A 27,922-nucleotide genomic window follows, 5' to 3' on the forward strand; every position below is an offset into this window, starting at 1 on the left:
AGCAAGTAGGTGTCTGAAGTAGTGAACCATAGAGAGGGGGATCCAGGCCCATATCACACTCTAGCCACTACATTTATGGTGGAAAGTGTGAACCCACCAAAACTCACACAAAACCTACTGTACTGCCATATAGGTGCCACCTGCAGTCATAAAGCCTATTGGGATGGTAGACAGGTGGTTATAGTAGGATTTGGGGAAGTTTTAGAGGGCTCACCACACACTAAAAGGGGGTTCTAGTGAAACATGTACTTAGCACACACACACACCCCCGGTTGCTTAAAGGTCCTTCTATGAGTTCATCCGGGGAGGAGCCTAAGGCTTTGATTTGCCCAGATGAGTATGACTTAGATAATGTAAGCCAATCAGAGCCTTAGGCCCCTCCCCGGTACATCTCAGTATGCACCAAGGAGGGGAATGCCTGCCATTTTGAAGAGGCAGGTGTGCTGGCTGGAGGGAGTAGGCATCCCTTCGGCCGGCCTTTATAAACAAGGTAAGGAGAGCAGGGGTTTGTTTGAGGTCTGAGAGGGTTGTTGGGGGCATGACAGTCGAAGGAAGTAGGCATCCCTCCCGCTGCAGGAGGGTGTCGGGGGCTTGGTTGGCAGTGGGAGAGAGTGGGCATTCCTCCTGCTGCTGAGGGGTATAGGGGGGTTGGTTGGCGGTGGGAGGGATTGGGCATCCCACCTACTGCTGGGGGAGTGTCTGTGGGGCTGCAGCAAAATTTTCTGGTAGGTAGTGGTGCCTGACTCACGATTCGAATCAATTCACCGATTCACTTCATATGAATCGATTTAAAACCAAAAAAATTCAGCCTCCCGATTCAGTGACTGACCCTCGCCCCCTAAAATAGGAGCAGCAGCGCTGCCTCTTGCTGGCCGGCTACTGCCGCTCCTGCTTTAGAGGGGAAGGGTCATTTGGTAAGTGCTGGTGTACGGCTTCCCCCTGGCCTCCAGCGCATCCATTTACCTAATTCCAGCAGTAGAGCAGCCTGCAGAGAGGATCGCCAGTACTTTAGTGATTCTTGAAGGTTCCCATTGGCCTCTGGAGCTGTTGTTTCCTCTGCTGTAATCCTGCCTCTGATGTCAGAGGTGGGAGCGGGACTGCGGCAAAGGGGAAGACAGCCCCGGAGGTTAGCACCAGCGATGCTCTCTGCAAGCTGCTCTGCTGCTGGAATTAGGTAAATGGATGTGTGGGAGATCAGGTGGGAGCACGCAGGCCTTCGGGGGGGGGGGGGGTGCAGGCCTTCGGGTGGGGTGTAGGCCTTCAGGGGGGATAGGCAGGACTTCAGGGGTGAGCTGCAGGTTTTCAGGGGGACGGTGCAGGCCTTCAGGGAGGGGGTCCTGGTGTAGAAGGGGGGGGGGGGTTCAAAGAAACATGCATATGCCAAACTTTGGGGGGGAAGAAATAAAGGGTCTAAAAACAGGAGGAGGGAGATAGTGGACAATGGGATTTAGGGAGGGAAGGAACAGAGAGAGAAGTTGGACATAAATGATGGGGGGGGGTGGGGATAGAGAACTAGATAGGAGGGTAGTTGGGAAGAGAAAGGGAGAGATGGTGGACTCAGGGGTGGTGGGGGTGGAGTAAGAGATGAAGGATGACAGGGTAGTTGAGAAAAGGTGGATCTGGGAATGGAGACGAGAAAAAGGAAAGATGCCATACCTCCAGGGGAGGGAAGGAGAGGACAGAGATGGAAGATGGATGGTTAGCATGGAGAAAAAAAATGGCAAATGGGCAGGAAACCCTGGCAAGTCCATCTAATGATGGCATCAAATGATTAATAGAGTAAGGTTTCCCTTAAATGGCATGATTGATGTGGGGGAGCTGTTACTGTCTGAGTGCCAGCCAAGAAATAGGAGACCTCACAGAAAGGAGAGATTTATGTTCCAAGTGCCAGTGTGAGAAGGAACTGTGTTTGGAGAGAGAGAGCAAACTAAGGCTCCAAGGCTTTCTTCCTTTCTACCCTTGAGTGGATGAGGAGAGATTCTGCTTAATGCAGCTTTAGGTCACAACCCAGGCTGACAAGATGCAACTGAAGAAATAATTATATATAAAGGAATGAGCACTTTAAGGGAATATTCAGAATTAAAAAAAAGAGAGATTAATGTCACTCTTTTCATCATCACTGTGGTCTAAATTCCCAGAAGAGTCTCTTTCTCCTGCTTTTAGTCAGAGCTGACAGGCTGGTAGACTCTTTCTCTCCACAGTGGGCTGAAAATGCTTCCGGGGTTGGTTCTGCTGGAGCAGAAGGAGCTGAGAGTGACGCCTTCTTTTCTCCTTTCACCCAATCAGGGCTAGAGGGCGGACCCTGCAGCCATTTTCCCGCCCATCTGCACAGCAACATGTCCAACCCTGGCTATGATTAGCAGAAGGAGCTGAGAGTGACGCCTTCTTTTCTCCTCTCCCCCAATCAGGGCTAGAGGGCGGACCCTTCTTTGATTCTCCCCGCCCAGGAACCATTCTGACCAATGAGCACAGAAAGGGATTGGAGACCATGCGTCAGTCAGTGAGAAGATTCGCCTCTCCGTTGTGACGTCATCGGTCTGCGCCAATCCGGAGATCTCTTGTTTCCTGCTTCCTTTGTTTCTCTTGTTTGCAGATAAACCGGAAATCTCCAGCTCCATATCTCCGTCTCTCCCTCCCTCCAGCGCTGCAAGAGGCCAGAAAAAGAGCCTCCAGGTCAGGCAAATGCCTGCAAGAGCTTCTGCGCAGGTAGGAAACTGGCCCTAACATCCTGCCCCTGCTGCACTTTTCTCATCTGGGATCCTAAGCAGTCCTGGGGCTGGACACTGGCACTTTGGGCCTCTTGTCTAGTTGCTCTGCTCCTTTTCTGGGACACAAATCTCTCTTCAAATAAATATGACCCTACTCTGAGCCTGTGTTATGTGACACTGAATTATATACTCACAAAAATATGTTCCTCTGCTCTGCTGAGCCCCAGTACTGGGTGATGTGAACTATAACCCCATTGTGGGACTGTGTCTTCTGCAAACTTTTCCCTACCCCAATGGGCACCAGCACTGGGAGATCTGGTGGTCTATGCAATGCTGAAGATTCTGAGTGTGTTTCCGCTTTGTATTTCAGATGCCTGTAAAGTTTGAGGACGTCGCTGTCTCTTTCTCCCAGGAGGAGTGGGAGTATTTAAAAGAAGAGCAAAAGGAGCTCTACAGGGAGGTGATGAAGGAGAATTATGAGACCCTGATCTCACTGGGTAAGGGATGATGTTACTCTTATTTTTATCAGTATTAAGACATCATTATAAAGCCAAAAACCGCACTGATAACCTTTAAAATCCAACAAATTAACGCAGCAGTATTTCTGGATCATCTTCTAATACCATATTCTCCAGTTAGGACACTTAGATCAACAGAACAGCATCTGCTCACTATTCCCTCTTTAAAAGTACTAGGTACTAGGAGATCTACTTGTATAAGGATGCATTTGAGACATAGTTAGCATAATTCATCTATCATTAATGCATATGCTCTAATACCTAATTTTAATCATTTTATGTATAGGTCACAATCTCCTTTACCTTCTCCTCTAGGCTTATCTAAATTTATCTCTATTTTCTTTAAAGATTGTAGTTCACCCTCCTTTCCTTTTGTACTGGTAAATATGGTAAACACTGTATGTTTATTTGTATAAAGTTGTTTTATTGTTTGTCTCCTAATTTTAAACTGTCATCTGCATTGAAGTATTTGACATTGCGTGTACAACAAATTTTTAATAAACTTGAAACCATATGTAGATAGATAAAAAAATCACATAGATAAAAAATGTATATTAATGCTCAAAAATAATGTTATGTAGAAGCACCAGCACACTCAGTCGATCACATCAGTGAAAAAATAGACAGCAATTGACAGTCTCCCTTCATAAATTGGCACTTATCGATCAGTGCTTAAACTACATAAATAATGGACATACGTTCAATCCCAGCTTTATCCATATTTACAGATAATGTTATGGTAATCTTTTATTTCCTTTTCTGTTTTGACTCTCTGAATCTTAAAGACAGTGATTCATTATTTAAACTTGATTCTTGGGGTTATAGGCAGCCAATGTATTTATTTGATTAATTTTCCATCCCATTTGCTGATAAGAGCTTGGAACGGGTTACAGGTTGACATACATAATATACACAGGAGGATTGCGAAGACCTGCAACAGGACATAAACATGCTCGAGAAATGGGCTGTGACATGGCAAATGACGTTTAACGTGGATAAGTGTAAGGTGATGCATGTCGGTAACAAAATTCTTGTACACGAATACAGGATGTCTGGTGCAGTACTCAGAGAAGCCCCCCAGGAAAGAGACTTGGGAGTACTGGTCAACAAGTTGATGAAGCCGTCCGCGCAATGCGCGGCAAAAAGGGCGAACAGAAAGCACAGTTACTTACCGTAACAGGTATTATCCAGGGACAGCAGGCAGCTGTCCCTTCTATTCTCACATATGGGTGACCTCCAAGCTAACCAGAATGGGATGGTGGGAGCGTTGGCAAATTAGGAGAATAAATTTTGTAATACTCTCTGGCCAAAATGGCCATCTCGTCTGGAGAAAACATCCAGACAATAGTGAGAAGTGAAAGTATGAACCGAGGACCAAGTAGCAGCTTTGCAAATTTCCTCAATAGGTGTAGATCTGAGGAAAGCTACTGAAGCTGCCATTGCTCTGACTTTATGGGCTGTAACTCTACTCTGTAGTTGTAATCCAGCCTGGGCATAGCAGAAGGAGATACAAGCAACCATCCAGTTGGAGATGGTATGCTTAGAGATTGGATGTCCCAACTTGTTTGGATCGAAGGAGACAAAAAATTGAGGAACAGTTCTGTGTGGTTTGGTGCGTTCCAAATAGAAGGTCAAAGCACGTTTACAGTCCAGAATGTGAAGAGCTGATTCTCCAGAATGAGAATGAGGCTTTGGAAAGAACACTGGAAGAATAATGGATTGGTTGAGATGAAATTCCGAAACCACTATAGGGAGGAATTTAGGATGAGTACGGAGAATCACCTTATGATGGAACACAGTGAAAGGTGGGTCAGCAACTAAAGCTTGCAGTTCATTGACTCTTCGAGCAGAAGTGAGGGCAATGAGAAACACCACTTTCCAAGTGAGATACTTCAGATGAGCCGTAGACATTGGTTCAAAGGGAGGCTTCATCAATTGAGTAAGAACAACATTGAGGTCCCAAACCACTGGGGGTGGTTTGAGAGGAGGTTTCACATTGAAAAGTCCTTTCATGAATCTGGAAACCACCGTATGAGCAGAGAGGGGTTTCCTGTCAATAGGTGAACAAGAGGGCATTCGGAAAAGTTGAAAGGGGACAGATTCAAAACAAATGCTAGGAAGTTCTTCTTTACCCAACGTGTGGTGGACACCTGGAATGCGCTTCCAGAGGACGTTATAAGGCAGAGTACGGTACTGGGGTTCAAGAAAGGATAGGACAAATTCCTACTGGAAATGGGGATAGAGGGGTATAGATAGAAGATTACTGCACAGGTCCTGGACCTGTTGGGCCGCCGCGTGAGCGGACTGCTGGGCACGATGGACTTCGGGTCTGACCCAGCAGAGGCATTTCTTATGTTCTTATGTGATGGAAAGCAGCAATTGCACTGAGATGGACTCGGATAAATGTAGACTTGAGGCCAGAGGTGGATGTGCAAAAGGTAATCTAAAATAGAAGATAAGGAGGAATGTTGAGGCTCCTTATCGTGAGAAAGCCTGTATCTCTTACATACCCACCCCAATCTCTCTCTCATTAGGGTCAAAGTAGGTGTAACAATGCTTCGCCAGTGGCGAGCCACAGTCAGCCATGCCGCTGTGAAAGCCAACCGTACCAGTCTATCCTGGGTATCATCTTCCCCACCTGTGGGAAGCCCCAATAAGGCCACCTCTGCCTGTTCTTCGAGGGGCACATGAAGGAGTGTCCCCACATACTTAAACACCTGCCTCCAGAAGTCTTGAATTGAAGGGCAGCTCCACCACATGTGAAAAAATGTTCCCCGCTGTCCACATCCCCTCCAGCAGAAATCTGAACCTTGAGCAGACATCTTACTCAGGATAATTGGGGTCATGTACCAGCGGACCAGCATTTTAAGAGCATTTTCCACCAACACAGGAGCCACCGCTATATGGTGTATCCTAAACGAGATATTTTCCCATAGAACCTCATCAAACACCTGCCCCAAGTCCCCTTCCCAAGCCACTAGGTATGAAGGCTTCCAGGCCCTGTCCTGATGCACCCATTTATACAACAGCGAAATGCAACCTCAGCGCACTGGTGACACCAACATCTGCTCAAGTCAGAGCAGCTATAAACCGCGTCTGTAAATAACTTTTCACTTGAAGATATGGGAAAAGGTCCTTAGAGTCTAACTTATAAAGTGCTTGGAGCTCTGGAAAAGCACGGATGGACTTCCCCTCAAGAAATTGGCCAAAGTACTGCAACCCTTTCCTTGCCCACTGCACAAAGATCCCCCCATCTCTCTACCTGGCAAGAAATCAGATGCATGGCACAATGGCAGATGATACAACCCCTTGCTTTTACCGAGTAATTTGCGAGCTTCTCCCTTCCAAACCCGCATCGTCCATTTAGTGAACGGATTAGAAATGATCCCCAACTCCTGCGCCCCCAAGCCCCCCCCACACACATTAGCGACCCAAGGGTCCGTGCCTCCATGAACTACCCAACACTTCCTGCTCAACCTGCACCCACAACTTCAAAGAGGGCGCGTGCTACTCCACTCCTGCCCTTAGCTGAGCCACTCGATAATAATGTTCCAGAAGGGGGATTCCCAGACCCCCTTCTGCCTTAAACTTAAACATGGCCCATTGAGCCACCCGGGGACCATAATAGGCTACGCTGCCACCGGAGAAAATACTTTTGAAGGATTTCTATAGGTAAAACTTGAAAAAAATATAAAAACTTAGGTAGTATCAACATTCGGGCTACCTCCATTCGCCCCATGCAAGACACATATAATTTGTCTCACCATTCCATATCCCTAGCCAGGGATGCCACCAAGGGAATATAGTTAAGTTGAAATAAGAACATCCAATCCACCCCCAGCTGGATACCCAAATATCTTATAGGGCCCTTAACCCACCGAAAAGGCACCACCCGTTTAATATGCGGTATATCTGATTCCGGGACCGATATATTAAGTATCTCCATTTTAGTCATATTGGCCTTAAAGCTCGATAAAGCCCCATAGTCTGTCATAAGGTTCTGGAGGGTCCTAAGCGACTTCTCCGAACCCTCCACAATTGCTAAAATATCGTCAGCGAATAAGGACAATTTATGCTCGCACCGCTAAACCTTTATGCCCCGCACCTGAGCTGTCTGTCGGATCTTTTGCACGAGAGGCTCGATCACCAATGCAAAAAGCAAGGACAATATCGGTCAGCCTTGCTTCATCCCCCACCATAGCTCAAAAGGGGAGGAATAGACCCCGTTAATTTTCACGCACGCCATGGGTCCGTTATACAGAGATAGAATCCAAGACACATAGCGAGCCCCCAGGCCTACATGTCGGAGAACCGTCTCCATAAATCGTCAATCCACGTGGTCAAAAACCTTTTCGGCATCCACTGCTACCCAGGAGTCTCCACTACGTCGGGCCTGCCAGACCAAGTTCAAAATTTTACGGATCCCATCCGCCGCCTGCCGTCCCCCTATGAACCCCATCCAGTCTGGGTGAATAAGTGCCGGCATATGAAGCGACAAACTATCAGCTAACACTCGAGCAATAATTTTGGTATCAATACCCAACAGTGAGATAGGCCTGTACCTCCCACACTGAGTGGCATCCTTCCCTGGCTTTGGTAAAATCGTGATCCCCACCAACTGCATAAAGAAAGGCAATTGGGCTCCCTCTCTCATATCATTATATAACCGCACCAACAATGATGCCACCAAGGTAGACATCTTCTTATCAAACAACCCTGTGAACCCATCTAATCCTGGGGATTTCCCCGGTTTCAGCTGTTGAATCACATTATGCACCTCCTCTAAGGTAATATCCTCATCCAACCCAGAGTCCGTGAGGGATGCCAAGCCCAAGTCCCGAAGATAAGTTCCAATCTCTTCCTCCGTCCCCTGACTCTCTGGCGTATAAAGTCGCTGATAGAATTCACAAAATCGTGCGTGGATTGCTCCTTCAGCTGTCAACATCTGGCCCGAGCCATCCTTAATAGCCATAATATTAGATTGCATCTGCTGCAGACGTAGACGATGAGCCAACAATTTCCCCGCTCTGTTAATAGATTCAAAAAAACATAAATGAAGACGCTCAAGATAGAAAGGGGCACTGAGGACATTAAGGACATAGGAAAGAGGCACTGAGGGCACTAAGGACATAGGGAGAGACACAGGCAGAAAAAATGACAGAGAGCCAGGCAGCGTCCAAGGAGAGAGAGACAAAGAAAAAAACCCCAGACAGACAGACATCTACTCTAGCACCCGTTAATGTAACGGGCTTAAACACTAGTAATATAATAATAATAAATTGTCTGGTTTCAGGAGTGAACTGCCATAGAGATGAAAGTAATAATTTCACAGCGTGGGAAAGAGCACTGGGTTCATGAAGGACATCGTTATCGTCGTGACCGAGTTATGGCAGACGGTTCCACATCCTGGAGGTGTGTGCGTCGTGACTGTGTAGGCAGAAGAAAAAGGCACATGGATGGATCTTCTGTCGAGATAACGGCACATGTACATGCACCCAACAATGCCACTCACTTGTCTTGGCTCACTTATCTTGCGCTCACTTGTCTTCACGCTCATTTGTCTGCGCCCATTTATTTGTCCATGCGCTTATGTCTTGGTGCACTTATCTTTCGCTCACTTATCTTTTGCTCACTTGTCTTTGCGCTCATTTGTCTGCTCCCATTTGTCCATGCGCTTATGTTTTGCGCGCATCTGACTATGAACCCGCTTATGTTGATCAACTAGCCGACATAGAGTCTCTCTCAGACTCTGTTCCTTCTGCAATTTAAGCTTCTTTTTATGAGCGGCCATGGATATAAGCTCCCCCCACAGTAGGCCTTCAGACTTTCCCATATCGTTATCGGAGAGTAGTGACTAACATTATTATGCTCCAAAAAATCCAAAATAACCTGCTCCACCTTACGGACCAGCATTGGATCCCTTAATAAGCTATCATTCCATCTCCAGTATCGATCCCCTACTGTCGATGCTCCCCATCTTACATCCATCCAAATGGGAGCATGATCCAACCACCCAATGTCCTCAATGTGGGACCCCATTAATCTAACCCCCACCCCTTATCCAAGTACAACATATCTAATTCTGATATAAACCCCATGAACAGGTGAGTAATATGAATAATCTTTACCCATCCAGTGCTGGGATCTCCATCCAGGGGTGCCCAATAGGTTGATCGCGATTGACCGGTAGATCGCCAAGGCAAAGTGAGTCGATCGCCCAGGACTCCCTTTGCCTTTGCGATCTATCGGGCCGATCAGCCTTCCTCTCCCCGACGTCAATTCTGCAGTCGAAGAAGTTCTGGCCAGCCAATCGCTGCCTGGCTGGGGCGGAACTTCCTCTCTGATGGCAGAATTGATGTTGGGGAGAGGAATGCTGGTCGGCCCGACGCAGGGAAGCAGAGAGAGCTTGGGGTGGCGGCGGCGGCGGCTTTGGGGCCTGTTATCCGATGGCGGCGGCTTGGGGGCCTGTTCCCTGATGGCTGTGGCTTGGGGGAGGGCAGGGAGAAAGAAAGAGGGCAGGTAGGGAGACAGAAGGAAAGAAGAGAAACAGAAAAAAGAAAGGGAGGCAGAAAGAAAGAAAGGGCAGGGAGAGAGGAAGAAAAAGTTGGAGGAGGGAATGAGGTCTGGAGGAGAGGAAGCATACAGGCTGAAAGAAGGGAAGAAAGATTGGATGCACAGTCAGAAGAAGAAAGTGCAACCAGACAGGTTAGGAAAAATTATTTTATTTTCAATTTAGTGATCAAAATGTATCTGAATTTATATCTGCTGTCTATATTTTACAATATGGTCCCCTTTTACTAAACCGCAATAGCGGTTTTTAGCGCAGGGAGCCTATGAGTGTCGAGAGCAGCGCTGGGCATTCAGCGCAGCTCCCTGCGCTAAAAACTGCTATCATGGTTTAGTAAAAAGGGAGGGGGGTATTTTTGTATGGTTGTTACTGAGGTGACAGTGCATAGAGTCATCTGCTTTGACCTCTTTGAAAAAACCCCGGAATAGGAATAATAATTAACATTTTCTATGCGTACAGTGTGCTTTGTGTTTTTTTTTTTATTTTATTGTTGTTAGATCATTTTGACTTGGTCATTTTAAAAGTAGCTCGCAAGCCCAAAAAATGTGGGCACCCCTGATCTACAACATTTAGTACTTCTACAAAGTGCTTAAGATACTTCCTATCCGACTTAAGCCGGTCCCCCCAACCCCCAGATTAAAGTCCCCTCCCACAAGCACCGAACCCTTCTTAACCAGCAGTACCTTGGCCAATACCTCATCAAAAAAGGAACCCTGCTTAGAATTCGGGGCATACAGATTCACCAAAGTAACCACTTCCCCATTTATCTGACCCAACCAAATAACCCAAAGCCCCCCCCCCTCATCCCTCCATTCTTGTTCAGGCACTATTTTAAGATGTTTAGCGAACAAAATACCCACCCCTGCCTTCTTCCTCTCTTTCCTATTAGAGGCCCAGACCCGTCCTGGATATTCTCTATATTGTATCAACTTTTCCCCTGGTTCATAAAGTGAGTTTCTTGAACAAAACTAATATCTTTAATTCTTTTAGCAATAGGTGACGTTTACGGGGCATGTTGAGCCATCTCTCAATAAAGGTGAGCACTTATCTTTTGCTTCAACTTGCGTCAAACAGCTGCATAGAATCTGCTGCTATAGCCCCAATCAGTATCTGTCCGACAGGGACCCATTTTGCCGCTAACAAGCGGCTTCCTCAGGGTTTACAAATTGGGCTACAACTGAAAATAAAGAAAAATGTAAGGCAGTCATTGCCATAATTCTAACAGTTGAAGCAAAAAAGCTGTACTTACTTTTAGCGTTAACACATCATACGCTATGACACAAAAGTGCAGTTGTAAAAATGGGTCAGGTTTATAAAAGCATGAACGCAGTAAAGTGAATGACGTGATCGTGTCTCATTGGTTTAAAAACTCCCTCACTAGCCTGGCAGCAGAACCATTATGTCGATGAAACAAACTAAACAAAAACTGACTAGTCCATCACTGTATTTAATCTATGTGGATGCATGCTTTTCAGAAGGTAAATCCACCTTAATTATTTCTGTTTAAGTCTTTTTACCTTGTCCCCTCCGCTTAAAGATTTGGGTTCCTGGTCAATAGCAAGACATCAGAGATCCTGAAATTTATGTTGAAATAATGCTCAATGTTCAACTATAACCTCTGAGCTACGATTCCGCTTCAGGTTTGACTTATGTTCACACATTCTGGTCTTCAGATCTCTCGTAGTCATGCCCACGTAAAGTTTATCTTTTACAAGTTCTGAAGATAGTCTGTAAATCAGAAACTTTAGCCTTAACCTGAGATACTTCCATATTGAATTGGTCTGTAGTACCTTGTAGTTTCTCTCCCAAGGTATTTACTCACGAGCGCTGCAATTTCTTTAGAAGAGCTGGAAACTGTTGTGTTGATCTTCATGAGAGCCTCTGGTTTTCTTAATTGGGGAGAAATCGCCATGGTTTGCCTCCAGCTTTTTCCTCGTGGCTGCAGCCCCTGCTACCGGGGTCTCCCTCGAGATTAAATTGGGAGTCACATCCAGGTTAGGCGCTGGGATCGGCGGTGGAACTGACATCGGAGGGGAGAGAGAAACCTCCAGTCCAAAGCCCCAGCCTCTCTTCCAGCCGGGGAACTGCCAGACTCTGCTACGATGAAAGGGGAACCTGCCCCGACAAACTCCAGCATGGAGCATTGTGAGGGAGTTGAAGTTCGTGCCGCAGGGGGATCGGCTCGGACTACTCCCTTTCTCTTTGAAAGTGGCATACTCGCCATGAGTAAGGCACAAATCAATGAAGTTCCGCTCCTGCAGGTCGAATTCAGAGATGCCGAGGGTAAGCTGCTGCCATTTTGAAACCTACACCCTTAACGGTATTTTTTGTATAAACCTTTGTAACAAAGGTATTTTCAACTTGACAGATGTCCATATCTAAAAAAATTTCTGGAGGCCGCACCTTCAAAAAGATATAAAAAGGATGGAGTTAGTCCAGAGGAAGGCTACTAAAATGGTGTGTGTTCTTCATAATAAGGCGTATGGGGAAAGATCTCAATCTGTATACTTTGGAGGAAAGGCGGGAGAGGGGAGATATGAGAGAGACGTTTAAATATCTACTTAATATAAATGTGCATGAGTCTTTTTCATTTGAAAGGAACTCTGCAATGAGTGGGCATAGGATGAATTTAAGAGGTGATAAACTCCAGAGTAATCTGAGGAAATACTTTTTACAGAAAGGGTGGTAGATGCGTGGAACAGTGGAAGAGGTAGTGGAAACAGAGACTGTGTCTGAATTCAAGAGTGCCTGGGATAGGCACATGGGATCTCTCAGAGAGAGAAAGAGATAATGGTTATTGCGGATGGGTAGATTAGATGGGCCATTTGGCCTTTATGTGCCATCATGTTTCTATTACAAGTAAAAAGGCGCCCAATGGGTCGATGGTGTCCACACTGGAGGATGTTCAACAGAATTTTGTTAATTTTTACCAATAAAGGACATTGTGATGTAGATATGCAATCTTTTTTTCAAGGGCTTTAACTCTCCACTGTGAGTCGGGAACAGAGGGATCTGCTGAATGCTCCTATGCAAGGGCTAGAAATCCAAAGGGCAATTAAAGCTGAGATAGATGACAGGAGCCTATGGGAGACTTTGACAAGTTGTGAGACCTATTCCTGCATTTTGCTGAAGTTGCTAAAGTCACGGGCTTATATAAACTGGTTTCAGTTCAGATGCTGAGATGCTAATGTGTTATAACAACCTAAAGAGAGGGTTTCACTATAACCCTCCCACGAAATCTTCTATGCCACAACTGCTCAATAACCAGAACCTTCAGGCCCTCAGAGGTGCCACCAGATGCTCAATAATATCTCATAGCAACTGGCTTTACGCCCCCTATCGTCATCGGGTCATTAATTTTTTAGAGATATTTTTTTGTGCAATGCTATAGTTTGCTCGTGTGTTCATTCAATAAATAGTTAATAAAATTTGTTACACTTATTTTGGGTGGTTCAGCCAAGAGGGACAGAGTACTGCCAACATGTTTCACCCTATCCGGGTTTCCTCAGGGCACAATCCCTCAAAACTGTGTAACTCTATACGACGTGGCCACCCGAATGATTGATCATTGTGTGTTCATTCAATAAATAGTTAATAAAATTTGTTACACTTATCTTGGGCAGTTCAGCCAAGAGGGACAGAATGATTGATCATTCGGGTGGCCACGTCGTATAGAGTTACACAGTTTTGAGGGATTGTGCCCTGAGGAAACCCGGATAGGGTGAAACATGTTGGCAGTACTCTGTCCCTCTTGGCTGAACCACCCAAAGTAAGTGTAACAAATTTTATTAACTATTTATTGAATGAACACACGAGCAAACTATAGCATTGCACAAAAAAATATCTCTAAAAAATTAATGACCCGATGACGATAGGGGGCGTAAAGCCAGTTGCTATGAGATATTATTGAGCATCTGGTGGCACCTCTGAGGGCCTGAAGGTTCTGGTTATTGAGCAGTTGTGGCATAGAAGATTTCGTGGGGAGGGTTATAGTGAAACCCTCTCTTTAGGCTGTTATAGCACATATTCTTCTATAATTATTCTTTAGTTACAAGCCTATATACTAATTTCTTTTTTTTTTAACTTTATTTTTATTGAATTTAACATACTTTACAAGTATAACTACTTGATTTAGAAATACAGAATCATGTTCCAAAAGAAAAACATCATTAAACATTGCAGTCTTTAAAATAAATATGTATGAAACTTAACTCTTCCTTAGACCTCAATTAGAAGGAGGAAAAGAAAACAAAGATATTATAGGAGTAATATTACAATGATACAACAAAGAAATAAAAGTAAAGACTTAAACGCTAGAACCCAGCATTTCCTTTAAGCTACATTCCCTCCACTAGATAAACCTTTGAGATCTAAAAAGGAACATAGATGATCTGGTGTAAAATACACATATTTCAGGCCCTTAAACTTAATGACACATTTGCATGGATAAGCTAGCAAAAAAGTAGCACCTAGCTTCTTTGTCTCTTCTCTCATGCCCAAAAACATTTTCCTTCTTTCCTGGGTTATTCTAGTTACATCATGATATAACCATAAACGTTGACCACAAAAAAGTGATCCAGACTTTTTAAAGAATAACCTCATAACTGCGTTAAGATCTTGTTCAAAGATAAAGTTAACAATTAAAGTTCCTCTTTCTTTAACTTCCATAGATGATTCCTCTAATATTGCCGTGAGATTTTGCAGATCTTTATCAGTAGCCAAATTCTCACCCTTAGGTATATCTAAATTTCTTTTTGAAGTAGGTAAGAAGTACACTTTGTTTAAAGGCGGAATCTGATCTTGCGGATAGTTCAAACATTCTACCAAAAATTTTTTAAAAATCTCAATAGGTGATATTGCCGAAATCCTTGGGCAATTTAGAATTCTCAAGTTCAATCTTCTGTTAAAGTTCTCAATCATTTCTATTTTACGGGCTGTAGAATTTTGTTCTTTAACAATGGTGGTAATTGAGTTTTTCAGTGAAGCTGTCTCAATTTGTATTTTATCCATGCATTCTTGCTTAACTTTTAGCAAACTTTCAGAAAAATTATCCATTTTCTTAACCATTACCTCAACATCTGAGGCAGTCTTCTCCACCTTCACATCCATTCTCTTGATAGCCTCCAAAAGTATTTCCAGTGTTACTGCTGGGGTGCTTGTTGGTGTTCCTTCTCCTTCGGCAGCCCTTCCTCCCAGCGTTCCAGCTAGGGAAGTAGCTCCTCCCATTGCCTGCTCCGGGGTCTCCAACTCCTCTCCCTCGGGGCCAAGCTCGACACTCTGCGCCTCTGCTGGACATGGAGGCGCAGAGAGATGCGGTGGAGACAACGATGTCAGCAAGTCCAAAGACCCGAGTGCTCCCTCACTCAGGTCCGACGCGGAACTCTCCCGCCGCGGGGACATCTGGGCGTCGGCTGGGCTCAGCGGCTGCAAAAACCGCTGAATTGACTGCTGGGCTGGAGACGATGTGAGCAGCGGCAAATGACCCGCTCTCACACTCCCCTTCCTCTTTGCATGAGGCATTCCGACAAGTAAGTACAGTATCTGGTTGAAGTATTAATTTGAAGAAAAAACGCTAAGCCTGCCGAGCACAGCTACATAGCGTCCGCCATCTTGTATCCTCCTTGGGTTTTTTTTGCCTATATACTAATTTCATTGAGATGCTAATGTGTGGCATGTGAGTGTGTGGATTTCGTGCTGTGAAGTTTCTCAAGGACACCAATCAGTGCTGGAAAGACAATGAACAGTGCTGAAAGAAAAATGCAAAGACACTCCATCATCCGGGAACCCAAGAGCTGATAAAGTGATGCCAGGCTAATGCGCTCAGGCACTGATTTTGATGTACCCGTGTGACGAATGGAAACTTCAAGAAGAAGAAGGTTCTAAGAGCTATGCCTGTCCAGGACACCCCAGGGAAGAATGGAGGCATGGACTAGGAGAGGGTTAGATAGGCATTTGGTCTCTCCAATAGGGGAAGGGTCTGAGACAAAGATACTTTCTATATAAACCCCCATGCTCTGGCAGAGTTTCTTTAGAGGGACTGCACCATACTTACAGAAAAATGCTGGCACTGTTTCTATGGGTTTTTTCTCTCCATTTTATATGTCCAAACTGATTTATTTCTGATTTGACAAATGCTGCTATAATACTAATTACTAGAATAAAAAGTTATTTCCTTTAGAATATACAATGTAATCTTGTGTGTTTTATTTTTATTTTTTGGTTTTTTTCCCTTCACGACAGACTCCCGGTGAGGTAAAGTAAGCAGCTTTTTACTTCAAAGCTCTGAAACTTGCTAAAGCACCTGGCCCAGATGGTCTATAAGAATTTGTATACCATAGTGGTGGAATGCTTCCAGGCTCTCTGTAACACCCTCTGTTCCCCTAAGATACCTCCTGACAGGCTTACTCATGCCACTGTTGTGATTCTACTCAAACCTTGCAGAGCTCTGGATCAGCGGGGCTCCTATCGTCCTATATCTTTGATAAATCAGGACATCAAAATGTTTGCTGCTATCTTGGCTACCAGGTTGGGTACTGTCTTGCTGCCTTTGGTTCACTTGGATCAAGCCGATTTTGTGCCTGAGAGCTACCCTTCTGTTAATGTTCTTCATGCTCTCTCAGTGTTAACAACAGCCTGGGTTACTGAGCAAATGCATCTCTAAGTCAAGACTTACAGGTTCCAGATATCAGTAATTGATCCTCTAAACCTCTCCCTCCCAGATTTAAAACTCCCTTGCTATGCTGTAAATTTGGCAGCAACATTCACTGCAAGGAGTGTTCAAAGAGTTCAAAATCAATCTTTTCGCAGATGACATGCTCATATTTCTGGATGATGTGGTACATAGTGTCCCCCTAATTAGTAACTCTCATACATCACTTTGGGGCATTCTCAGGTTTGTGGATCAACTTTGAGAAATCGGAGGCTTTGGCGCTATCCCCTGGGTGTGTGGCCCAAGGTGATCCGTCCTTTCCCATGTTATTCCCCGAAAGATTGGCTACGTGATCGGCTGGGCCATTGTATGCTAATTGCCACAGAATGATGTTAGAGGAAATATAAATGTTTAAATCTAAAGCTGCTATTTGGAGAGAAGATCAGGAGGTGCTAAAGGGTGCTCTCCTCTCCCTGGATATAAAAGAATGTTATATTTTACGCAAATATCTCAAATATCTGTTTATTGTAGCACATCTGTTTGTGTCCAATCTATTTGAAATAGCAGATGAGAATCTTCTCTTATTCTCGAGAGGAACTCTCATCTTGGGAAACTAATATCCAAGGAAATAGCAGCTGCCTTGGATAGGATCCTTCTTCCACTTTCTAAAAAGTTATCTTTTAGCTCTAATAGCTTCCTTCATGTATCTCATTAACCACACCAGCTGCTGTTTGGTCTTCCTTCCTCCCTTTTTCTAAAATACATGGAATATATCTACTCTGGGCTTCCAGGATGGTATTTTTGACCTTTGCAGCTGCCCCTCTTAAGTTTCTTTTTTTACCATTCTGTTCATGTTATCATAGTCTCCTTTTTTAAAATAAAATGCTGTTGTATTAAATTTCCTGTGTGAACTTATTCCAGGTATTGTATCAAATCTGATTGCTAAGATCACGGTTATCAAGTGGCCCCAGCACCATTACCTCCCGCACCAATTCATGCTTTCCACCAAGAACTAGGTCTAGAATTGCTTCACCTCTTGTTGGTTCCTGAATCAGCTTCTCCATAAAAAAGTCCTTAATTTCATCAAGGAATTTTATCTCCCTTGGATGCCCTGATGTTACATTTACCCAGTCAATATCGGGAAAGTAGCACGCATAAAATCCTTCTCCAGCATCAAAGCTCAAAGGAGTCAATCTTCTTTCTGTCTTGTTTCTGTAGTATCCAGCTTTCACATCCATAATTGACAACTGAGAAAATGAGTGTGTGGACAAGTCTGATCTTCGTTTGAAGTGTTATTCCTTTGACCAACAACTAACACTCAAAGCCCACACCAATATCTTAATCAAAAAATGTTTCAACCTTCTATGGAAACTACGCACGCTAAAACCCTACTATGACTCCACATCATTCAGACTACTAGTACAATCATTAATCCTCAGCTCACTGGATTACTGCAACATAATCAACCTTGGATCCCACAAAAAAAACTTTTAAAGACTGAGAACGATCCAAACACAGCGGTACAATTGATCTTCGGACTAAAAACATCAGACCACATCACCCCATATTTCAAAAAACTCCATTGGCTACCAGTCGAGGCTAGAATTATCTTCAAATTCGAATGGCTATGTTACAAGACACTATTCGGCACCTCAGGCACCTACCTTCTGAGACAAACCCCGCCTCTTTCGCAGACCATTACTATTTACTTTCCCTAATCCCAAGGGATGTCAATTCAAAACATTCCTCGAAGGACACTATCCTTCCAAGCAGGCATCTGGAACAACACCCTAAGTAACCTCCTCCTGAATTCCTCGACATACCAATCTTTCAGAAAAGCAATTAAATCTCACCTATTCAACAAATTTGTTTGAACTCTCTTCCTTCAAAATCTGACTATCTCCCCTCCAACTTCTCCATCAAGCCCAGTACCCCTCTTTTTCCACCCAAACCCTGATACTCATGTACAAGCTACAACCCTGTACGTATAGATCTTCCTGCACCTTGTAATCACTTCGGTCCTGCCAATCTAACCTAATCAGCTTCTTTGACTGGGTGACAGGGAAGCTGGATGTTGGGGAGTCCCTAGACATCGTATACTTGGATTTCAGCAAAGCATTCGATAGCGTGCCACACCGCAGGTTGTTGAACAAGATGAGCTCTATAGGATTAGGAGACACATTGACAGCATGGGTTAGGGACTGGCTTGGAGGTAGGGTTCAGAGGGTGATGGTGAACGGCACCCCCTCCGAAAAGACGGAGGTGATCAGTGGAGTGCCGCAGGGCTCGGTCTTGGGCCCGATCCTATTCAACATCTTCATAAGGGACTTGGCTGAGGGACTTCAAGGTAAAATAGCGGTATTCGCCGATGACGCCAAACTATGCAATGTAGTAGGCAGGAACATGTCAGACCAAAGCACAGGGCCAGATGGAAACTCAATGCCTGACAGTATGGTGCACGACCTACTCCTACTGGAGCACTGGTCCAGGACCTGGCAACTCAGTTTCAATACTGAAAAATGTAAAGTCATGCACCTGGGCAGCCAAAATCCATGCAAGACGTACACCTTTAATGGTAAAATCCTACAAAGGACTGTAGCAGAACGTGACTTAGGGGTGATCATCAGTGAGGACATGAAGACTGCCAAGCAAGTGGAGAAAGCTTCATCTAAGGCTAGACAAATCATAGGTTGTATACGTAGGGGTTTCGTCAGCCGGAAGCCCGAAGTCATTATGCCATTGTACAGATCCATGGTGAGACCCCATCTGGAGTACTGTGTACAATTTTGGAGGCCGCATTACCGCAAAGATGTGCTGAGACTTGAGTCGGTCCAGCGTATGGCCACCCGGATGGTCTCGGGGCTCAAGGATCTCCCGTATGAGGAAATGCTGAAAAAATTGCAGCTATACTCACTCGAGGAACGCAAAGAGAGGGGGGACATGATCGAGACGTTTAAATATCTCACGGGCCGTATAGAGGTGGAGGAGGATATCTTCTTTTTCAAAGGCCCCACGGCAACAAGAGGGCATCCGTGGACAATCAGGGGTGGAAAACTACACGGTGACACCAGGAAATACTTCTTCACCGAGAGGGTGGTTGATCACTGGAATAATCTTCCACTGCAGGTGGTCGAGGCCAGGAGCGTGCCTGATTTTAAGTCAAAATGGGATCGCCACGTGGGATCTCTTCACAAAGAAAGGAGTTATTGGGGTGGGCAGACTCGGTGGGCCGTGGCCCTTATCTGCCGTCTATTTATATGTTTCTATGTTTCTACTGTATACCATCTTGAACTGAAAAGGTATGATGGGATATAAATAAAGCCAGCAAGTAAGATATTCCCTGGAGTTTTTCTTCCCTTTAGCAGATCTTCACTCAGCACCACAAATGAACACCATGATATTGGGGATAGGATATGGATTGCAAAACTATCAAGAAATACCCAGATTTAGAATTGAAAAGAAATCCTTATGGTTTGGTTTAAGGTAATCTCTGAAAAGAGTTTTCTGGGACATAGGAAGTTAATTTTCCCTTCCTCGCTCTTTGTGTTCATATTGGTCTGAACAACAAAGAAAAATGGGGAGACCCAATAATTCACAGTGAAAACAAACAACTGATGAAAACAAAAACTGTAGATACGGATGCTCTGGAGATAATTTATTAAACACTGACATATAAAACCATGAAAATTCAATTAAAAAAGTACAATGATAAAAAATACTGTGATAAAAATCCAACCAGACCCTACACGGTCCGTGTTTCGCCTTCCTCAGGGGTCCAATGGTTTGCAACCTCACATATAAAGAATTGGACTGAAAACAGTCTATTGTCTTTAAACATGTGAGCAAAGAACACCGCATGGTTTTATATGTCAGTGTTTAATAAATTATCTCCAGAACATCTGTATCCACAGTTTTTGTTTTCATATTGGTCTGAACATTATCTGGGCGTTTGTATCATCTTATTCTAGATGTTCTGGATTAGATGGAGACCTGCTTGTTATATAAAGATAAGGAAGCTCACACATATTGAAATAAGCCTGATCTCAATATATAAGATGATGAGTAAAGAGGGTTTATGTGATTTTACTGAGATTTGCAGGGTCTAAAACTGTTCCACTAACTGAGGGTTTGAGAATTTTTGTTTTTTTTGAAGTTGGTGAAATTGTTTAGGCTGGAAATTGTGTTAAGTCTTGAATTTCAGGGAATCCAACAAAATATATACTTTTGGGAGACCTAATGCAGTTTTCTTTCCCCAGGAACAGGCTCTCCTCCCGTCACTCCTGATATTATATCCCACATTGAACGGGGGGAAGAGCCATACATCAGAGAAGAGCCAGGATCAGAGGAAAGAGGACCTGTGAGAAGCAGTTGCTCAGGTGAGTGCAGTAATAAGAGGGACGGAGGTGAAACTGATAAGATGAAGGGGGGAGTTGTTCCAAACCTGGCTCATCTTTATCTGAGTGTGCGAGAGATACTCAGATCTTTATATAAGGGGCAAAGATCTGTTTTATGTGAAAATATCTTTGAGTTTTATTTATTCAATCCATAAATCACATACATGCTACAAACCCCTCCAACATAATCCAAATTAAAAGCTACAAACTGTGTATTCTACAAGTGATGCTATTTCCCCTTTACCAACCAACTAACAAAACTAGGGTCACCTGTGTTGTTCCTTCACGGTGACCCCTACTTCTAGTACAGAAAACTGAAAGAAGACAGTCGCATTCCCCAACCCCCCAACTGTGCTCAGTCAGAAATTTAACAAATATCTGTGGGCTCTATGTGGAAGTTTGTCCCATTCTGGCATCCTGATTTGTTGAAATGTCTTCTACGCCCTGGAAAATCCCTTTTATGCATCCAGCCATTCCCATTTCATCATTTCTCCAAAGTGTAAGTGAGGGCAGCTGTGTGTATTTTAATGTAAAGGTCTGAGCCAACACAATGCCTTCATACAGGAGGACATTAACACCTTTTCTAGTGCCCAAAGATACAAAGTTTGAAGCCAATTGAATGTCTGCTCGTAATGGTATTCTCTTCATCAAAACTACATTGAAACAGGTCAATATTCTCCTGAGGCGCCTGAGCCAATCAGGGACTTCCTTAGGCCAGCATTGCACAAGAGCAGGCTGGAGAAGCAGGCTGGTCTGATTGGGCCCCTCCTGCTACCGACTTAAGTCACAGGGAGGCCGACGAGTGGGAGGGGGTCCGACGGTAGGAGGGAATGGGCATCCCTCCTGCCATATCTAAGTTCGGCGGGGGAAGAGGGATGATGGCAGGAGGGAGTGGGCCTCCCTTCTACCATTTTTTATGTGCTCGGGGAAGAAGGGGATGCTTTATTGGGGGTGGGGGCGCTGTCGGGAGGCTTTTTTTATTTCTTTTTTATTTGCCAGATATTTTACATGTGTAATACACGCAAAATATCTGTGCCATTGCAAAAAAAATGAAAACAAAACAAAACAGGGAGATGTCGTTAACACAGTTACCGACAGGTCTAAAGCAGTCAGGTATTTAGGATAGTAAAACCCGATGGAAAATAGCCAAGCAATGCAAGTGAATCAATCGGTTGGCTATTTTGCATGGGGTTTTACTAATTTGCATGGCCGGCTTGGAAAATGGGCGATCGAGGGAGATAACACGTGGTGGGCCATTTTGTGAATCGGATTGGTTAGCAGCGATCGTCAGGATTAGCGACAATGGCTGACTTTAGTAAATCGGGGCCAAGACGGGTATTAGGAGAGAGAACTTGCCTGGGCAAAACGCCTTTGGTCAGGCAGCTAAAACTCTCTCTACAGAATGGAGTTTAAGAGTGATTAAGTACTTTTTCAATAGTAAGCTTGAGAGGAAGCTAAAACATCTAATTCTTGCTAAAGTTTAGTTGGAAAATAAGCTCAGCTAAGCTAACTAGTTGCAGCTGTTTCTGCCGTCTTTTATCTAAGTTTCCTACCTCAAGCATCCTGACAATTAAGCACCTGTGGGTCAAATACCTTTATATGGTTCATCCAGTGTCTCTGAGGAACAACAACAGCTCTCTGATCATCCTCCATGTTTCCTGTGGAAGGTTCCGGTTGGGTCTTCAGCCCAGTCTAGTTCTTCTACTGCATGTCCTTATCATGTGTTTGATTAACTAGGTTTATTTTGGTTCTGTAACTGACAGTTGTAAAAACAGGTGGGGAGACAGACAGGCAAATTCCTGACTTAAATTCATGGAATAAAGATAATCAGTCCTCCTCTTAGAAACCACCACTGTCTTCTGGCACATGATTAATACCTTCTGTTTATATCCAACAGATCATCAGAAGAGAGAAAAGAAGCAAGGAGAAGATCCTGTAGAAATAGAACAAGTCCAAAGACAATTGGGAAATGTCTGTGAGAATATTTCCCAGGGAATTGAGAGGATTAACACAAAGAATTGTAAGCAGGAATCAAAGGAGCATGAAGACCCTACAGGAGACTCAAGGGATGGACACCTAACAGGGAGACCCTTCCAAATTAATAGTAGTGATAAAATGACTTCTGAAGTCCACCATGGTAAGAGAAAAGGAAAAACACACCACAAAGAATTTACATGCATTAAATATAAGAGGAGCTTTCCCTTGTTTTCAGAACTCCAAAGGTACAAAAGCAATCATAAAAATGAAAAATCAGATACATTCACTGAGTGTAATAAAAGCTTTACTCGGCTTTCAGAGCTAAATATTCACCAGAGGATCCATACTGGAAACAAACAATTTACATGTACTGAGTGTACTAAAAGCTTCACTCAGCTTTCAAATCTAAAATCTCATCAAATGATTCACACAGGAAACAAACCATTTACATGTACTGAATGTAATAAAAGTTTTACTCTGCTTTCATATCTAAAAAGTCACCAGAGGATCCATACTGGAAACAAACAATTTACATGTACTGAGTGTAATAAAAGCTTCACTCATCTTTTAACTCTAAAACGTCATCAAATGATTCACACGGGCAACAAACCATTTACATGTACTGAGTGTAATAAAAGCTTTACTGAGCTTTCAAATCTAAAATGTCATCAAATGATTCACACAGGAGAGAAACCATTTACATGTACTGAATGTAATAAAGGCTTCACTCGGCTTTCAGATCTAAAAAGTCACCAGAGTATCCATACTGGAGACAAACCATATACATGTACTGAGTGTAATAAAAGCTTCACTCGGCTTTCACATCTAAAAAGTCACCAGAGGATCCATACTGGACACAAACCATATACATGTACCGAGTGTAATAAAAGCTTCGCTCGGGTTTTAACTCTAAAACGTCATCAAATGATTCACACGGGCAACAAACCATTTACATGTACTGAGTGTAATAAAAGCTTCACTCAGCTTTCAGATCTAAAAAGTCACCAGAGGATCCATACTGGACACAAACCATATACATGTACCGAGTGTAATAAAAGCTTCGCTCGGGTTTTAACTCTAAAACGTCATCAAATGATTCACACGGGCAACAAACCATTTACATGTACTGAGTGTAATAAAAGCTTTATTGAGCTTTCATATCTAAAACGGCATCAAATGATTCATACGGGAGACAAACCATTTACATGTACTGAGTGTAATAAAAGGTTCAGTCAACTTTCAAATCTAAAAAGTCACCAGAGGATCCATACAGGAGAAAAACCATTTACATGTGACGAGTGTAATGAAAGCTTCATTTGGCCTTTTGAGCTAAAAATTCACAAGAAGATCCATACAGGAGAAAAACCATTTACATGTACTGAGTGTAATAAAAGCTTTACTCTGCTTTCATATCTAAAAAGTCATCAAATGATTCACATGAGAGACAAGCCATTTACATGTAACGAGTGTAATGAAAGCTTCATTAGGCTTTCACATCTAAAAAGTCACCTGAGGATCCATACTGGAGACAAACCATATACATGTACTGAGTGTAATAAAAGCTTCACTCAGCTTTCAAATCTAAAATTTCATCAAATGAGTCACATGGGAAACAAACCATTTACATGTACTGAGTGTAATAAAAGCTTCACTCGGCTTTCAGAGCTACAAATTCACCAATGGATCCATACAGGAGAAAAACCATTTACATGTAACGATTGTAATAAAAGCTTCATTAGGCTTTCACGTCTAAAAAGACACGAAATGATTCACACGGGAAATAAACCATTTACATGTACTGAGTGTAATAAAAGCTTTACTCGGCTTTCAAATCTAAAAAGTCATCAAATGATTCACAAGGGAAATAAACCATTTACATGTACTGAGTGTAATAAAAGCTTCGCTCAGCTTTCATATCTAAAACATCATCAAATGATTCACAAGGGAAACAAACCATTTACATGTACTGAATGTAATAAAAGCTTCACTCGGCTTTCATATTTAAAAAGTCACCAGAGGATCCATACTGGAGAGAAACCATATACATGTACTGAGTGTAATAAAAGCTTCACTCATCCGTCAAATCTAAAACGTCATCAAATGATTCACACGGGGAAACAAACCATTTACATGTACTGAATGTAATAAAATCTACACTCAGCTTTCAGAGCTAAAAATTCACCAGGAGATCTATACAGGAGGAAAACCATTTACATGTACCGAGTGTAATAAAGCTTCAATGTGCTTTCAGAGCTAAAAATTCACCAGGAGATCTATACAGGAGAAAAACCATTTACATGTACCGAGTGTAATAAAAGCTTCACTCAGCTTTCACATCTAAAATGCTATCAAGTGATTCACATGGGAAACAAACCATTTACATGTACTGAGCATAATAAAAGCTTCAGTCAACTTTCAAATCTAAAAAGACATCAAATGATCCATACTGGAAATAAATAATATACATGTACTGAGTGTAATAAAAGCTGCATTTGACTTTCAGAGCTAAAAAGTCACCAGAGGATCCACATGGGAGACAAACCATATAGACTTGCTGAGAGCTAAATTCTATATATAGCACCTAGAAAATCAGCGCTGAAAAATGAGCTATTGTATAAGATTAAAGTTAGACGTGGTTTATAAAAGAGCATTATCAACTCGGATATGTGAAAATTCAACAATGTTCAAATATACACTTTCACAGTAACAGAAAATATCATATGTCAGTTTAAATGAAAGGAGTTTAAAAAAATGGAGGAAAAAGCCTCAGACTGGAGTCCTCCCACCACCACAATGGTGGTCCAGGATTTTTGCCAGTGAGGATATCGTCTAACCACCTTGGACCACCATTGTGGTGGTGGGAGGGCTCCAGTCTGAGACTTTTTCCTCCATTTTTTTAAACTCCTTTCATTTAAACTGAGGCAGCACTGTACACTGACACATGTTATAAAATAGCATTTACACCTGGGAACTGCACCAACGAAAAGATAGTGTAAGTGCCTGTGACTAAATTTAAATGATGGTTAAATCTTCCAGAAAAGGAATTGAAACCCACCCAGCTATAGTTGATATTGAAGCCTTAAGGTCTCCTCCCTTAAACCTTCTTTCTCTGATTTGCAATCTGAAATTTGTACTATTGTGTCCAAAGCTAAGAAGTAGAGAGTGACATGGGGACGGGTACCTGCCTTTAACCACGGGGTGTGGGACAGGCACAGACTGTGTCCCCATGTCATTTTCTAGGCCTTAAACAGGCTGTTTCAAGTAGATGGAACAGTATCTATAAAATGCTGGTATCAATAAGTAAACATAAGAACATATTAATAGCTTTACTGGGTCTGACCAATGGTTAATCAAGCCCAGTAGCCCGTTCTCACAGTGGCTAATCCAGGTCCCTAGTACTTGGCCAAAATCCAAAGAGTAACAACATTCCAAGCTACCGAACCAGGGCAAGCAGAGGCTTCCCTCATATCTTAATAACAGGCTATGGACTTTTCCTCCAGGAATTTGTCCAAATCTTTTTTTTTCTCTCAATAAATTGTTATGAATATATTCCACAAATAGCAAGCATATGGTCCTCATAAGACTGCTACAACCAAGTTGAAATCACACATCCAGGTGTTCTATCTAATACGAAGATGCTTCGCTCTGTGTACTCCATTAAGATCAATTACATGAACCAACTGAGAAATGAATTGTCCAAACTTTTTTGGGAAATCAGCTATGCTATCCGCTTTTACCACAACCTCAGGCAAAACGCTCCAGAGGTTAACTATTCTCTGAGTGAAAAAATTTCCTCCTATTGGTTTTAAAAGTATTTCCCTACAATTTCATCGAGTGTCGCCTAGTCTTTGTAATTTATGATGATTTGAAAATCTTACAAAACAACAGAGAACCAAATGGTAATCTATTAGCAAAATAAACAAATATTAGACCATTTACAAAAAATCAAAAATGAACACCGATTCTAAATATACTCATTAAATCATAGCACTTAGTTAATTTATTTAGCTATGAGTTCATTTAAATTTGAATTAAGCCTCAGACTTAGGAGTACATCTTCCCATCCTGGGACTTCTTCAAGAGAAGAATGACTTATTCTCTTGCCTCCTTATAACATCACTTCCTACCAATGTATTGAATTCATTAATCAACTAACTTTTTTTAACTACATTGATCTTCTTATATAAAAATGCTAATAAGTTTTATTTCCACTATCTATATAATTTTTTTTTTTTTTTTAAATTAATCAATTTAAAAAAAATTCCTTCAATATTCTCACTTTTATGGTATGAAATTGAAGGAGGTTCTAGACAGATGAAGAAGTAATGAATTGGAAGAATAACCTTGAATGAGATAACTCTGAAGGAGAATAATTAGATGAATTGAGAATAATAATTACGGGTTGGTTTTGAGTTTCAAAAATGGCTTGATGATTCTTTGGAATTTATGTGTACCCCATACCAAAAAAAAGTGAGTTTTTCAAATAGTGAGCGAATTGAAAATCTTAACACATCTTGTAAACTGGTAACTGAATTCAGTGATTAAAGAAACTGCTTTTGGATTGAAATGAACCACTGTTAAATGGCATCATTTGTGTTTTGTCTGCCTTTGATGTGCCATCGAGAGTCTTGTTTGCTGATCAGATTCATACCACTTGCAATGTCCTTCCATCACGTGCTCAGTTGGTCAGGCATCTTACTGTTACTGCAACAGACTCATAGAAACATGATGGCAGATAAAGGCCAAATGGCCCATCTAGTCTGCCCATCCGCAGTAACCATTTCTCTCTCTCTCTCTCTTTCTCTCTGAGTCCCCATGTGGACTATCCCACTTCTTCTTAAATTCAGACTCTGTCTCCACCACTTCTTCCGGGAGACTGTTCCACACATCTACCACCCTTTCTATAAAAAAGTATTTCCTTAGATTACTCCTGAGCCTATCATCTCTTAATTTCATCCTATGCCCTCTCACTCCAGTGCTTCCTTTCAAATGAAAGAGACTCGACTCATCTAGGTATTTAAACATCTCATCTCCCCTCTCCCACCTTTCCTCTAAAGTATACAGATTGAGATCTTTTTTTTTTTAACTGTTTAATTTTGCAAAATAAT

At 42.8% G+C, this 27,922-nt stretch overlaps 1 protein-coding gene across 2 annotated transcripts; it reads left to right on the plus strand.

The window, feature by feature from the left end:
- The first annotated feature begins 386 nt into the window (after positions 1–386).
- LOC117354608 (oocyte zinc finger protein XlCOF6-like) lies at positions 387–27,040 on the plus strand. 2 transcript variants are annotated; one of them, XM_033932400.1, is made up of 5 exons: positions 387–490; positions 2,409–2,706; positions 3,079–3,205; positions 20,700–20,819; positions 22,735–27,040. In XM_033932400.1, exons 2-5 carry the CDS (start codon positions 2,683–2,685, stop codon positions 24,951–24,953), a joined length of 2,490 nt encoding a protein of 829 aa, XP_033788291.1. In that variant the 5' UTR covers positions 387–490; positions 2,409–2,682; the 3' UTR covers positions 24,954–27,040. The 2 variants fall into 2 exon arrangements, with proteins under 2 accessions (XP_033788291.1, XP_033788292.1); XM_033932401.1 differs by having other exon boundaries at positions 450–490; positions 2,287–2,706; positions 20,706–20,819.
- Positions 27,041–27,922: the final 882 nt, after the last annotated feature.

Source organism: Geotrypetes seraphini, chromosome 2 (genome assembly GCF_902459505.1).
Source record: "Geotrypetes seraphini chromosome 2, aGeoSer1.1, whole genome shotgun sequence".
Lineage (NCBI taxonomy): Eukaryota > Metazoa > Chordata > Amphibia > Gymnophiona > Dermophiidae > Geotrypetes > Geotrypetes seraphini.